General features: G+C 39.0%; 1 protein-coding gene across 1 annotated transcript; it reads left to right on the forward strand.

Annotated features, from left to right (window-relative positions):
- Positions 1–533: 533 nt before the first annotated feature.
- Positions 534–6,982, forward strand: LOC140953896 (uncharacterized). The gene is made up of 5 exons (XM_073403273.1): positions 534–774; positions 4,573–4,696; positions 5,584–5,669; positions 6,324–6,422; positions 6,941–6,982. Exons 1-5 carry the CDS (start codon positions 697–699, stop codon positions 6,980–6,982), a joined length of 429 nt encoding a protein of 142 aa, XP_073259374.1. The 5' UTR covers positions 534–696.
- The last annotated feature ends 5,796 nt before the right edge of the window (positions 6,983–12,778 follow it).

A 12,778-nucleotide genomic window follows, 5' to 3' on the forward strand; every position in this document is an offset into this window, starting at 1 on the left:
AAAGTTGGCCACGTTATCAGGCTCTCACGCTCTATTAGCCGAATGAATTATTATTTTGACGCGATTTGTTAATTTATGTGCCCTTGTGAAATCATTCATGGATCGGTTGGTTATGAATTGATGCAGAATTACGTGGTCATCAAGATAATGGATTGACAATCGGAGCTATAATCAATATTTGTTCGGTTCGAATTAAATTGGTTTTATGAACTTCACTCAGTTCACTGGCCCAGATTTTTGGGAAAGGGCCCTTAAAAGAGTAATTTTTCCTTATTTATAGGTAAATTTACCAATTGTTTATAAAATAACGAGAAAATGAATAAACAAATTTGTTCTCGGAAATATTAAATTTTCAAACGGTGCCGTTATCAATTAGGCATGTAATCATGGATATTAAAACCGCAAGAATGCTTTTAATACTTCAATACTGGTCATCTTTATATAAAGGATCTAAATACATATCTTATCTTATCGCATATAACGTAAGATATGTATTCCGATTGGCAACTAAATGACAAGAAAGAATTGAAAAACCTAATAAATATTTTGCTGAGCTCTGATTGGCCAATATCAGCTGGCGGCCGCTAATTAACTTGTCGACACAGTTTCACATTTCCTTGTCTCAAGGAAAGAAGAAAAGCAAAATTGAGGAGCCTGCCGGAGAGCGCCATCTTAAAACACGGGTTTGACAAAACCATGGCAATTCTTGTGCGAACATGTTGTTGTGGCTGTGACTTGAGGACAGGCATTTTGCTTATCGGCTTTTTGGGAGTGGTAAGTAAACACCAATTTAACTTTCATTATTACTCCAACAGCGGCGGGCAACAATGTTAGTTTAGCTTAACTTTAAGTGCGAGTTTTGCCGACGCACTTGTTTGATTCAGTCGGGATCACTCAAGAATTTCAATTTAAATAAGTGCTACGTACTCCACTGAATAATCTCATACTTCTACCATCTTTGTGCATGTTATAGTCTGAGGCAGTTTTACTTAACCGGGAGATACAGACACGCGGAAAAAGGCCAGCAACTAAGGTTCAACCTCACTGAGGTTGATAGGACTTAAAGATGAATATAATGACTGTGGTGATCCCTTCGCCAAAATAAGATTAACCGGCCAGAGCAACCGGTTTAATCTCTGTCTTGCTCTGTTTGATTGAACTGATATTTTGCAAAGACACCCAGTTTGAATGGAGTTTTTAAAATCGCGCTGTCATTTCGGGGTCATAATTGTGTAACAGTACTGTAGTTTGTAAGAGTCATACCTATCACTGATAGAAAATGTTCGCATAAAGGCAAAATGTATTGTTCTCATTTTGTGTCTGCCACGTGGTTGTGCTCGAACTTCCGCATTATTGAATTGCCTTTCAGTTACCGGTTCAGTCTTTTTATTCAAAAGGTACCACTTTTGTTTGCCAAGCACCTCATTGAACTAGTGCAGGATTCTCATAGCTTATTGTTAGTACTAGTTATGGACTGTTATAGGACTGTTATAGGACTGCATGCTTGTAAACTTATCTAATTTCAGTTTTGTATCTTGTTTTAGTTTTGTAGTTTAGCCTACAGTCTTCATTTCTATATAAAATAATTTCTGTCATTCTGACCACAGGCCGTATAAGCCCCCGGCTTTGGCTTTACTGAGTTTGTACTATATGAGCGATGGAATAATAAAGTTAAAGTTAAAGATGGAACTGTTTTTCAATCGTGACAACGTATTGAAAATTTTGGTTTCCGTTAACACACAAGACGCGCATCATTAAGGTATCAGCCACCCTTAAAATTGCCATTTTTCCATATTTGAGGTTTCAACGTTTTCAAATAGGTATGCTTGAGAGCTTTCTTTAAAAAAAAAATCAGAAGAAAATATTATTTGGCTCGAAAGATATCGGGGGTAAAAGATTTTTTCTCGTTAATTATCTTTATTGATCGTTGACAAGATCTGTCATACCCGTGTCATATATCAATTAACTTGCCTGTGAACTAGTAACGTGATACTGAGTTCGTGCTTCGACACAACACGTGCAAATTGTCTTCGGGTTGTTAGTATTATTCTCCTTGGATATTTAGCGTTTGCTTCGGTAAAAATGCCGCCAAAAAAAAAAAGAAAAGGTCGTGTCCGTTTTCGTCATCGAAACCGAGAGCGAAAAAGAAATCGAAGAGCGAGTTTGACAAAGAATGGGCTGCAAAATTGGCAGAGAGCGATAAGGGCTCATTTTATCAGCAAGAGAAGTGGCTCGAGGAGTTGGATATTCAGAAAAGCGAAAATGCTGCAGTTACTGAGAGTGCAAGCTGCTCCAAAATCCAGCTTGAAGAACCAGATGAAGAAAGCCAATTAAGCTCATCGACCCCATCTGCTGATGGAACGTGGAAAACAATAAGCGGTCGAGCTATCGTATCGAGCGAAAAGCTGCTTGAAAAACTGGACGAGTCTGTATCTTGTCGATTTTGCCAGGGAAGAGTCCAAGTCATCGAAAATGTAGCGACTAAACATGGACTTGGTTCTACCTGGAGAATCCAGTGCGAGAATGAAAGCTGTCTGTCGCACAAGACAAATTCTGTTTTTAATTCTTCCGAGAAGAGCAGAGCGTTTGAAATAAACCGGGCCTCAGTTCTTGGCCTTCGAGCAATCGGTGGTGGACATTCGGCGGCTTCAAAGTTTTTTAGTTTCCTTGGCCTGGTGCCGATCAACAAAAACGCCTGGGCGGATCATACAAAAAATTAAACCGTGCTTCTCGTGGTGTAAAAGAGTGGAAGTTTTCCAACGGAGAATTAAACTGTTCACTTGCTTGCCGCGAAAGTTTGTTCCTGTTACATGCTACCTGTCAAAGTCCTATTGTTAGAGAAAATTGATCCCTCTCTGATATCAATCAGAATAAACATTTAGGTGTTATAATCTCATTCCAGGTAGGATGCCGCCAAAAATGTATTTTCTATTTTATCTCCGAACGCAAATTTTGCCGATCGACTCGTACGTTTTGAACTCCAAGTCGGCAGCCTTTTAATCAATTTGGCTAAAATTTGGCCAGAGTGATGCCATATATCTCTTCTACAAAACCGTGTCTGCGAATTTTAATACTCCTTTTCATTTTAAAGCTAGAGCTTTTTTTCCACAGGGAGTGTTGACTAATTGCCTTCCCCAACTTCATTTGCTAATAAAAGAAAAACAAACGCACTTGTCAAAAATCTGAGACACGGTTTTTTAGTGGAACGTGTTGAGAAGCGAATGCGGTGTTAATTGTTTTCTTCCGTTTATTTCCGGCGGGAGTGGAACATGATTTATAGAGACGTGTTCTTTTACACAAAGCGTTCCAATTTCGAAACACATTTAAGTAAATCGTTTTTGTTAGTTCAAATCCATAATCTGGAATTATTAAGCTTTTAAAAAATATATGGTTTATAGGGGTTTTTATAAAAACAACTAACGCTACAGCGATCCGCGCGCGGACGGTCCTGAAGGGTGGCTGATACCTTAACTGAATAGAGATTTCACGGTCTGCAAAATTCTAATTCTATTCCTTGTCTCAAGGAAGGAAGAAAAGCAGATTGAGAAGCCTAGCCTGCCGAAGAGCGCCAACTTATAATTAAAACAGGGGTTTGACAAAACCATGGCAATTCTTGTCCGAACATGTTGTTGCTGCTGTGACTTGACCAATCTTCTTTGACGGAACTGCTTTTCAGTTGTCACAACTCATCGAAAATATAACTTTCTTAACGCGAGAGGCGCCTGATAAACAGATTTCAAGGTACTATGTATGCTTTTACAAAAGTTTGTGCTCTCTGCACCAGTATAAGTTTAATTGTCTTTCGAATTTAGACATCTTTTGCTTAATTTTATACCGGTTTTACTCTTTTTATTGAGGAATCTATTTCTTCATATTCTGATCACACAGCGCTTACAACCAGTCGGATACAAGCCCCATTAAAAAATAGTTTTGTAGTAGTTTCGTCAGTCATTATTTCTTTTGTGCATGATTTGCTCTTTTGAGTGGAAATTTTAAATTTCATGGTGACTTATTGTGAGCCATCCACCTGCCTTTCCCTTTTAACAAAAAAAAAATTAAATAAAATTGATTCAGCAAAAGGGCAGCAAGAAATCGGCAGAAATGTATAAAATAATACTCTATAAAGCTAATACTCTGATTCTCTGGGTAAGACACAAATTATTCTTTTATCAGTCAATGGGTGAAAGTGTCGCAAGTACTCCAAACAATTGTATTGTCTCGTTCTTTCCAGCTTACTACATTGAAGTTTGCATTAATTACAAATCGCCCTGAATTTTCCAATCCGCAATGAGCATGAAAGTTTTCAGGCAACCACTCTATGATTTTAAGAACGAAACTGATTATCAATTCTTACTTAGTCTACCAAACAACAACTTATAATGGTCAATGTTTAAAGAGAAAACCTTTTTAACCTTAGATCCGTGCATTTAGTCGGCATTCAACCAAATTAAATCTCGTCTTTGTCTCTCACAGTCTACCAAAAGCACGAACAAAATTGGCCGTCCATAACTACGGCGGCACGGACCTCAATTTCTTAGAACTCAGGAAAACGTTAAAATTATTCTATTACAGATCGGCTGTGGTTATTGGGCCTACCAAGGATTAAAGGGCGTCAGAACACTTATTAATCTCAAGGAGAAGGCCAAGGAACTTGACAACGAAGAAGAGATGCCATTTGATTACAAATATTACAAAGGTTTGTCAAGCTTTTAAATTTCGTCTTTCGTTCCAGCCTTACATCATGAGAAATAGAAAAGAAGTTTATTTCTTTTAAAGTGTCATTTTTTCCATTTTTTCCATTTTTTTTCAGTTTCTCTTCACCGCATAAATTAAGAAGATGCAGTTTTAAAATACTCATCTGTTCATTTTGTGGTTGTTGTTAGGGTACTGAGTTATTGTAACAGTCTACGACCTTCTTCAATTACCCTGATCTTACAGAAGGGGTGGAGGTTGACGGATCCTGCAGGAAACGCGAAGGAGTACCCACAATTTAATTCTAAAACTTCAAATCCTAAACAATTTATGTTACTTGTTAAATATATACCCGATTTTTAATGCCCTTTTCAGACTAATCAATTTTTAAAATTGCTGTCTTTAGCAAGAACAATTTTAACTTTTTGAACTCCAGTTATCAAAGACGTTTGAGAGGTATTCAAGAGGGGGACTTGCTATGAGTCACTGCTATTAGAGGACAGCCCACATGTCACACAGCAGGGGCGGATCCAGGATATTTTTTAGGAGTGGGTGCACTCGTCTCTTGCTCTACTTCAGCACCAATAAACCACATAGTTTTTTTTTTTGGAGAATACCAGTTGTATTAGAAAACCGCAGGTCATCTCAGGGGGGGTGTGCACCCCCTGCACCCTTCCCCTAGATCCGCCCCTTCACAGTCAAGCTACATGTGTAGCCTGCGTAGCTGGCGAGATTAAAGGGGACTTGCTGGTACTTGTTTTTTGGCGGCGGAGCCGTGAGAATATTGGAGCCGGTCATAAAACCCAGAGAGCAATCCCGCCAGCTACACAAGCTAAGGCTGCACAAGCTGTTATTTAATTTCTTTATATCTTCTTTATCATTATCGTTCAGTTGTCATCAGTTTGTTATACGTAAAGGCTGTTGTTAGTATCTTGGGACTACTGGCCAATATCATGTTGTTGTTTTCCTTTAGCATGGTGAGTTTTATATCTCTGTATCATTACTCAAATTAATAGTTATATTTATACTACTACACTAAAAATTTCTGCAATTTGCTTGGCTTAGAGCAGTGGTATTTCAGCCTAATTTGAAATACCTAATACCTACATGTGAAAATTACAAACCTTTTGCGGGTCATAAACCAATAATAACATGCTCTGTACGTGATAATTGGCATATTAAATACCACTCGTGATATTTCAAAATTGTCTCAAATTTCACTTGTCTAACGGCTCGTGAAATTACGTATAACAATTTCGAAATATCACTCGTGGTATTTATGCCAAATATCACTACAAATCATGCTATTACCTATACTAAAACTGCAGTATTTCAGTTTAATTGTGTGAAAAACCGTTTTTTTTCCTATTATGCATAAAAGATGCTTTAATTTCTTTTCTCCTATTTTTTTCTTTTTAATGAAATCGTTAGAATGAAGCGGAAGGGAAAAGTTAATCTCAGGGCTTCTTGGTGATTTTCTGATTCATCTAATTTGATGCATAAGGGTTGTTGCGTAGATCTACCAAGATCCCATACCTTTGTTTGTCTTATTTTAGTTAGTAAGTATTGACCCGGTTCAAAACAATTCAAATCTTTTCAATTTTTTTTTTGATTATTTTTTTTTTATATAGAAAAATCGTTTTTTGACGCTGCCATACATAATCCTTTACACCTTCTCCGTTTTCTACGAACTGGCCGTTAGTATTTTCCTGATTACAATTTGGCACAAGGTGCGTATGTAACTTTGTGCTATTCATAGTTTTGCAAATTATGAAGAACGGGTCTTATTTGCTTTAGGGGATAGAAGGGTACGGAGGGTCAGTATCCCTTTTTTTCTGCATTTATAAAAATATTAGACTCGTTGGGCCGAGAAAAATGTTTCACGAGACTTTCCCCTCCCGCCCACCCCTCCCTCCATCATGTTAAATGAAGGTCTTGGCGTGTGCCCACTGTCCGCCCCCATTTCTTAGCTATGCTCGGACGGCTTGATCCACCCCTAAAAAAGAGATGGCTAACATCAGTTGCTCTTATTTTGAGCTCATCGTTGGAGTCACTAACTTTAGTTTTTTCGATTGCAGTTTCAGTATACTTTTGCCATTGAGATTTGTTCTCTAGCGCTAACGGTATGTACTAAATGATTACGTCCTAAATGAGTTTTTACTTCTAAGGTCGTCAACTAGGACACCACTGGTACCGTTCCTTTGGCCAATTTGTGTACGTAATTTTTTTCTTTTCACTCTTATCATAGTGGCAGGAGGGCCTGCCTACCAAAGGGAAAGGAGCTTATTAATATCAATTAAATAAAGGTGGGATGGTAAAAAATACGCGTCTGTCTATGGTTCGTCCGGGGGGTGGTTCTCTGCCTAGTTATATTCTGCCCTATTTGTGACTCTGGTATAATTGAAGACGAATTTCATTTTCTCTTCCATTGTCCAAAATACTCAATCCCAAGGGAGAAATTCTAAAATCAAATCCAACAAAATTTTGTGGACTTTAATCAGCTATCGTACACAGAATTAATAATAAAACTGATGAATTCACAGAATTTTTCCGTAAATTCACATTTGTCGAAATTTCTCATTATGTAATGATTTACGTAATAATTTGTTATCAAATCTTGCTGATGACACTTGATTGACTATAGTAATTATTGCATTGCATTATCATTGTTATGATTTGTTTGTTTGTTTGTTTGTTTTTTATGTTAAAGCTTTTGCAATACTGTAACTACATAATTATAGTCATGCAAATAACGCTTATGTTGTTGTTGTTGTTGGATTGACTACAATGGGGTTACATTTTCCGTAGAATTACTAGGAGGGGTCCGGGATAGGGCAGCTTTGGCGGGAAGCTTTTTCACACCATTAATTGTGCTTATTTACATCACGTGTTATCAACTCTCTCTCCAGGAGCCCAAGGCTGAGCCCAGCCTTGTCCCCAGGGCGCTTTTCCCTGGCTTTGGGGGTGGGACGGAAAAAGCGCCCTGGGGACGAGGTTGGGCTGGATCTATCTGCCCTTGTTTTGTGTAGCTAGCTCTTAATTGTTTTTGATGCCTTTTTAAGATCTACTTCATCCTTGTGGTGTACTCGTACTATGAGAGCCTCCGTGAAGATCCTTCAGGATCTATAGCGGGATTTGATCAAGAAAACGGAACTGCTATGGTATGATGTTCTACTATTATTTATTTATTAAGGGACCGGTCATTATTTATCGCCTGGGGCGCGGGGGGCGGGGGGGCAATGGAGAATTTGGGGCTAAACAAGGTGAAATTTAGCCGATCCTCCCTTTGAATGTTACTTCACAAAAATGATCCCCTTTAATAACATTTGATAATTTTTGCTACCCCCCACCTCCGTGTCTTCATTTTCCAAGCAAATTTGAGTGGTTCCCCCTCTGAATCCTTCCAATGTTTTCAGTGATTCCCCTTTTGGGTTCTCAGTTACGACTTATCCCCCCTTTTGTTCTCCTAAAAATCAAGTTATCCGCCCAAAAATCCCCCCACCCCCCACCAGGCGATAAATAATGACCGGTCCTTAATAAAGAGAGAATAATGGACCAGAGAGGTAATCTTAGGGCGTCGGCCGGGGTATGTGAATTTCACCAAGATTATTTTTAGATTAAAGAAAGTCTAATTTCTGAGACGTCCGCACATTTTGATCAGTTGTTTGAAATGTTATCAAATCCACGCGCGACTATACATCAAAGCAATTAATGCAGAATATTGATGACTCTCTTGACAACACTAAATAAAAGTCTACGGACCTCTCTGGAAACACACTTTCGATTAGTTTCAAGCGTTTAGTTCATCTAAAAATAACTAACCAAGAGCTAGAATGGGCATTTTCCTCTCTAGCCTCACGTTATCCTTTCTTGATCGCTCTCATTTCTCTCCAGCCGCTCTTTTCCCATCTGTCGTTTCCATCTTAATTTGTCTGATTTTATTGTAACAATCCCTCATCCACAACCGTTAAACTTCCATTTTCTGCTTTTATTTATTTATTTATTTATTTATTTATTTATTTTTGATTCTTTTACAAAATATCCCTTTACACAATTTGCTCTCAGCTCTATCCTTTTGATATACCCTGGCGAGTGACCATTTATTCAGTGTATAATTTCGTTTGTCTTTCTCAACTGACCAATTTAGCTGAAATATTAAAAATGGCGTTGTTCTTTGTCTCGCGCAGGTACAAGTGGCTGGACTTCCTACTTACGCACAGCTTCGTTAAACGCGTTTGATTTGAACCACGGAAATCGTCGAGGGTGCGATTCGGAAAAACTAAATTGTTTACAGTCGCTTTTTTTACTGTTATCTCCGAGATCAAGCACGGTTACTTTAACAGACGGCCATCTTGGTTTTGATTAACTCTGATGGACCGTGCGTCTGTTTCGGCGCTGGATCTCGACAATCTTATATGATTTTATGAGAAAAAGGAGATTGTAAATAGTCTAAGAAAAAACTCACAGTTATTGTTGTTTCTGAGTACGGCCTTCCATGCGAAAGGGAATGACGTCAGCTTGCTTCAGATCTCATTGTAATAGCTTTATTTTAGCTATTTCCATAGTAAAGCCACGACGGAAAAGATAGCACTGTTCAATGATGATCATGTCGAATCATGCAAGCCGAAGCCTATTTTGTTTCTCAGAAATGGCCCTAAGGGGTCGACCATTTAAATCTTGAGGGGGGGGGGGGGGGGGCTGATGGGTAATTTTGAAAAAAAATTTCCGTAAGCGCTTGTCGGAAGAAAAAACTTGCATGCAGCACAAATGTAATAGAAAGCTTACGGGAAAAAAAGGGGAAAAAATATCCTGCCCACCAGATTGCTAGAAAAAAAATTCTTGATGACCAGAAATCACCCACCCTCCTCCCCCCTCAAGAGTTAAATGGTCGTCCCCTAATGTCGATCGTTTTTAAATTAGTAGTTGTAATTGTTACAATAACGATCTGGAAGATAACTTTAGTTTCAACGACTGTACATGTATTAGATGGGGGTAATAGTGGCGGAAAAGCAAAACAGCAAGTTTCTCATTAAATTATTCCATAGTGTGACGGTGCTTCCGCTGCCCTCGGCGTGTTCTGATATTCGATATAAAGGCGAACCATATTTTTACTGGGCTGCCTGTGGTACAGCCCAGTTATAAATTGGGCTCGGTTTTTCCTGGCACAAATCGCACTCTGGCGTGTTCAGCGCGTGCGCAAGATATAAGAGTATGCGTAGAATAGGTCAGCGGACTTCAGCAGAGTACATTCTAAGGAGCGACTCGAAGCTATTAGCAATCTATCTTCGGTGGACTGATACGAATGCAAACATACGAATGTAAACACCGCTCATGGTAAGGCACAGGAAAAGATGGCAAGAGTACATTTTGGAAGTGGTATAGTTCATAAACTATACTATGCGAGAGATCCATTTACAAGCGAACTCTTCCGAGTAAATCTTTTATCAGGAAACCTTGTGCAGTAAGTGAGCTACGTACTGAGTTAGAAGCGCTAAAAGAATCACCCGAATTAACTGTTCAACTCAAACTGTTCGGCAGGTAAACATTAGGAGTAACTGAATCTGTGAAATTCAACAGTGTTTTTGATCAACACAACAGCCTTATGGAAGAATTCAGTACTTCAATGGCCAGCTTTTAGGTAACAATATCCTTGCTTTTACATTTAATTTTTGTATCTATTTCATTGATTTTATCTTTCTTTGTTTTTATCATCATTTATGCAATTATTGTAATCGCGTATTTAGTGATCAATCTTCTAATACCGGATGTAGATGTTTATACAGAGGCTGTTGTTATTTCAACATGTATAAAACAAATTATCATTTGACCGGAAATGTTTACAACGATTCCGAGGCAACAATAAAGGTGAAAGAAGATAAAAGATCTTACTATGCAAAGTATAGAGCCGGCTCCTGATATAGGTCATTATGTTGAGTACCCCCCGGGATAAAAAGCGTCATCAGGAGCCCATTCCTAGCGCCATATATGACCTCTGGAATGAACACTCTTATCTTATGCACATGCTAGCCTGTGAACAGACGTCCCTTCCATGATAGTCCAAAAAATTGAATGAGTTCATTTTCATGCGGTCTGTTCGCAGTGTACTATAAAATCAAACCTTATAAAAATCAGTACTGATAACAAACTAAAAACATCGTTTTCTTGGCTTAAAAACTCTGTCCATGTCGAACTAATTTGGTTTAGTTTAGACAATTCAACTCTGTGCGGCCGCTCCAACCACAGCTCAATGGTATTGCACGCGATTGAAGATAATTTCAGACGCGCTGAAGCTTTTCTCCTTTGAACGGGACGATTCTTTTTTATTGTTTTCGTCAGATACAGAGACAAACTGCCAACAAAACAAAAAAAGTTCAGGTAAACTAGAGATACCGTGTGGCACAAAATTTTTGCGTTTCTAGTTTTTGCGATTTTTCCAGCGATCCACAAAATAAGTTCCCGCGAAAAAAATAACGAACTGAAAACATTTTTCCCGCAAAAATTTTCTCCAGATTAAGGGACCGGTCATTATTTAGCGGGGGGGAGGGCTACTAGAATGAGGAAAAGAGTCGGCCAAGAAGTTGTGGCCCTCCCTTCTGAGAGTTTCAAAACCTTCGACCCTCCCCTTACTCCATTAATAAAATTGTGACCCTCCCCCAGGACAAAATAGTCGAACGGTTGTTAACAAATAACATTCTATGTTTCTTTTTGCACGTCAAACTTTAATCAATAAGAGATATCTTGCTTTCCATGTCCTGCACGTTCTACCAGATTTGGTAGTACACAAGATGTCACTGATTTGTAGACCGTCATTGTCGCCGACATCATTGTCGTCATAATCGTCCTTATCACTGTCTTCATCGTCCTCATAATCATTGCCAACGTCGCTTTCGTTGTCACTCTTGTCGTAATCTTGATCTGTATCACTTTTCTCGCCCGTATCTGTCGCTTCTTCCTGATCACTTTCTTCGCCAATTTCCTCCAGTACAACATCATTTTCATATTCGTCATCTGATTCTTCATCCTCGACATCGTCTTCCTCGTCGTTTAGCTATGTCAAAAAAAAAGTTTTCTGAAGAATTCCACAAGGAAGCAAGGCGCCAGTACACGGTCCACCAGCTGAGAGGCTGAAGGCCAAAATCCAACAACTGGATAATGCAAAGAACCCATCCACTGCAGGTTACTTACTGAGGGAGAACCACACATTAAAACCTCACGATAACATCGTTATAAAAATGAACTTAAATCGAATCGAAGAGGCGGAAAAATCTTTGCAACAAATTGAGGAAAAAGTTAAGATAGATCTAGAATCAGCAGTTCTCTCCAATGAAAAAATAAAAGCTGGCCGAAGAACGTCCCACAGGTTCAACGAGGATGTTATTTCTGTGCTGATCGAGCTCAAAACCAAGCTAGCTACGACTAAATCTAAGCTCACTGAGCTCGGGGCAAAGACCTCAAATATCTTTCAGGTTGATTATGCACCCTTAAAGAGGAAATCTCGTTCGAAAAAACAGAATAAGCACCGCGCTGCAAAACGTAAGGCTGTTCGTACCTCTCAGAGGACGTCAACGGTTTTGCAAAAGATCGCCCCTGGCTTAGATAAGGATTCTCTTTGCGAAAAGGGTGACATACAAAAAGAGATCGTCTTGAATTTAAAACAAAGAGAAAAGAAATGGGCCGAATTATTGGTATCCCAAAATGACACATCTCAGCTAAGCAGTGACGCGAAGAACTACCTCGCAGGCTTACTAGGCAAGGAAAGAGGCGAAGCAACTAATTCCTTACACGTCGACGATAAGAACGAGGATGATGAAGATGATGATGGTGTTGCCTGGAGTGAGGAACAAGACGAAAGTGATGATGATGTCTGCAGCGTTTCTGTACTGCCCAAACCAGGAGAGGCATCTTCATCAGATATTGAAGATTATGGTCCATATTGGAATAATTCCTCAGAGTCCATGCCATGCCTCGATCATCTTTCAGACTAAATCTCGAATATTTGCGTTTTTCCTGGTTCCTTTTGCTTGGTTTTCTTTTCTTTTCTTCAGGCTTTAGCCTGACTGTATCCATTGTTTTTAAACCGCCTTTG

This window comes from Porites lutea, chromosome 12 (genome assembly GCF_958299795.1).
Source record: "Porites lutea chromosome 12, jaPorLute2.1, whole genome shotgun sequence".
Lineage (NCBI taxonomy): Eukaryota > Metazoa > Cnidaria > Anthozoa > Scleractinia > Poritidae > Porites > Porites lutea.

What these genes read in the sequence shown, in the direction of transcription:
- LOC140953896 (XM_073403273.1), top strand. Translation starts at nt 697, where the DNA reads ATGGCAATTCTTGTGCGAACATGTTGTTGTGGCTGTGACTTGAGGACA. An exon ending in TGATTACAAATATTACAAAG is followed by an intron (nt 4,697 to 5,583) that starts GTTTGTCAAGCT and finishes ATTATCGTTCAG; the next exon opens with TTGTCATCAGTTTGTTATAC. An exon ending in TGTTGTTTTCCTTTAGCATG is followed by an intron (nt 5,670 to 6,323) that starts GTGAGTTTTATA and finishes TTTTTTATATAG; the next exon opens with AAAAATCGTTTTTTGACGCT.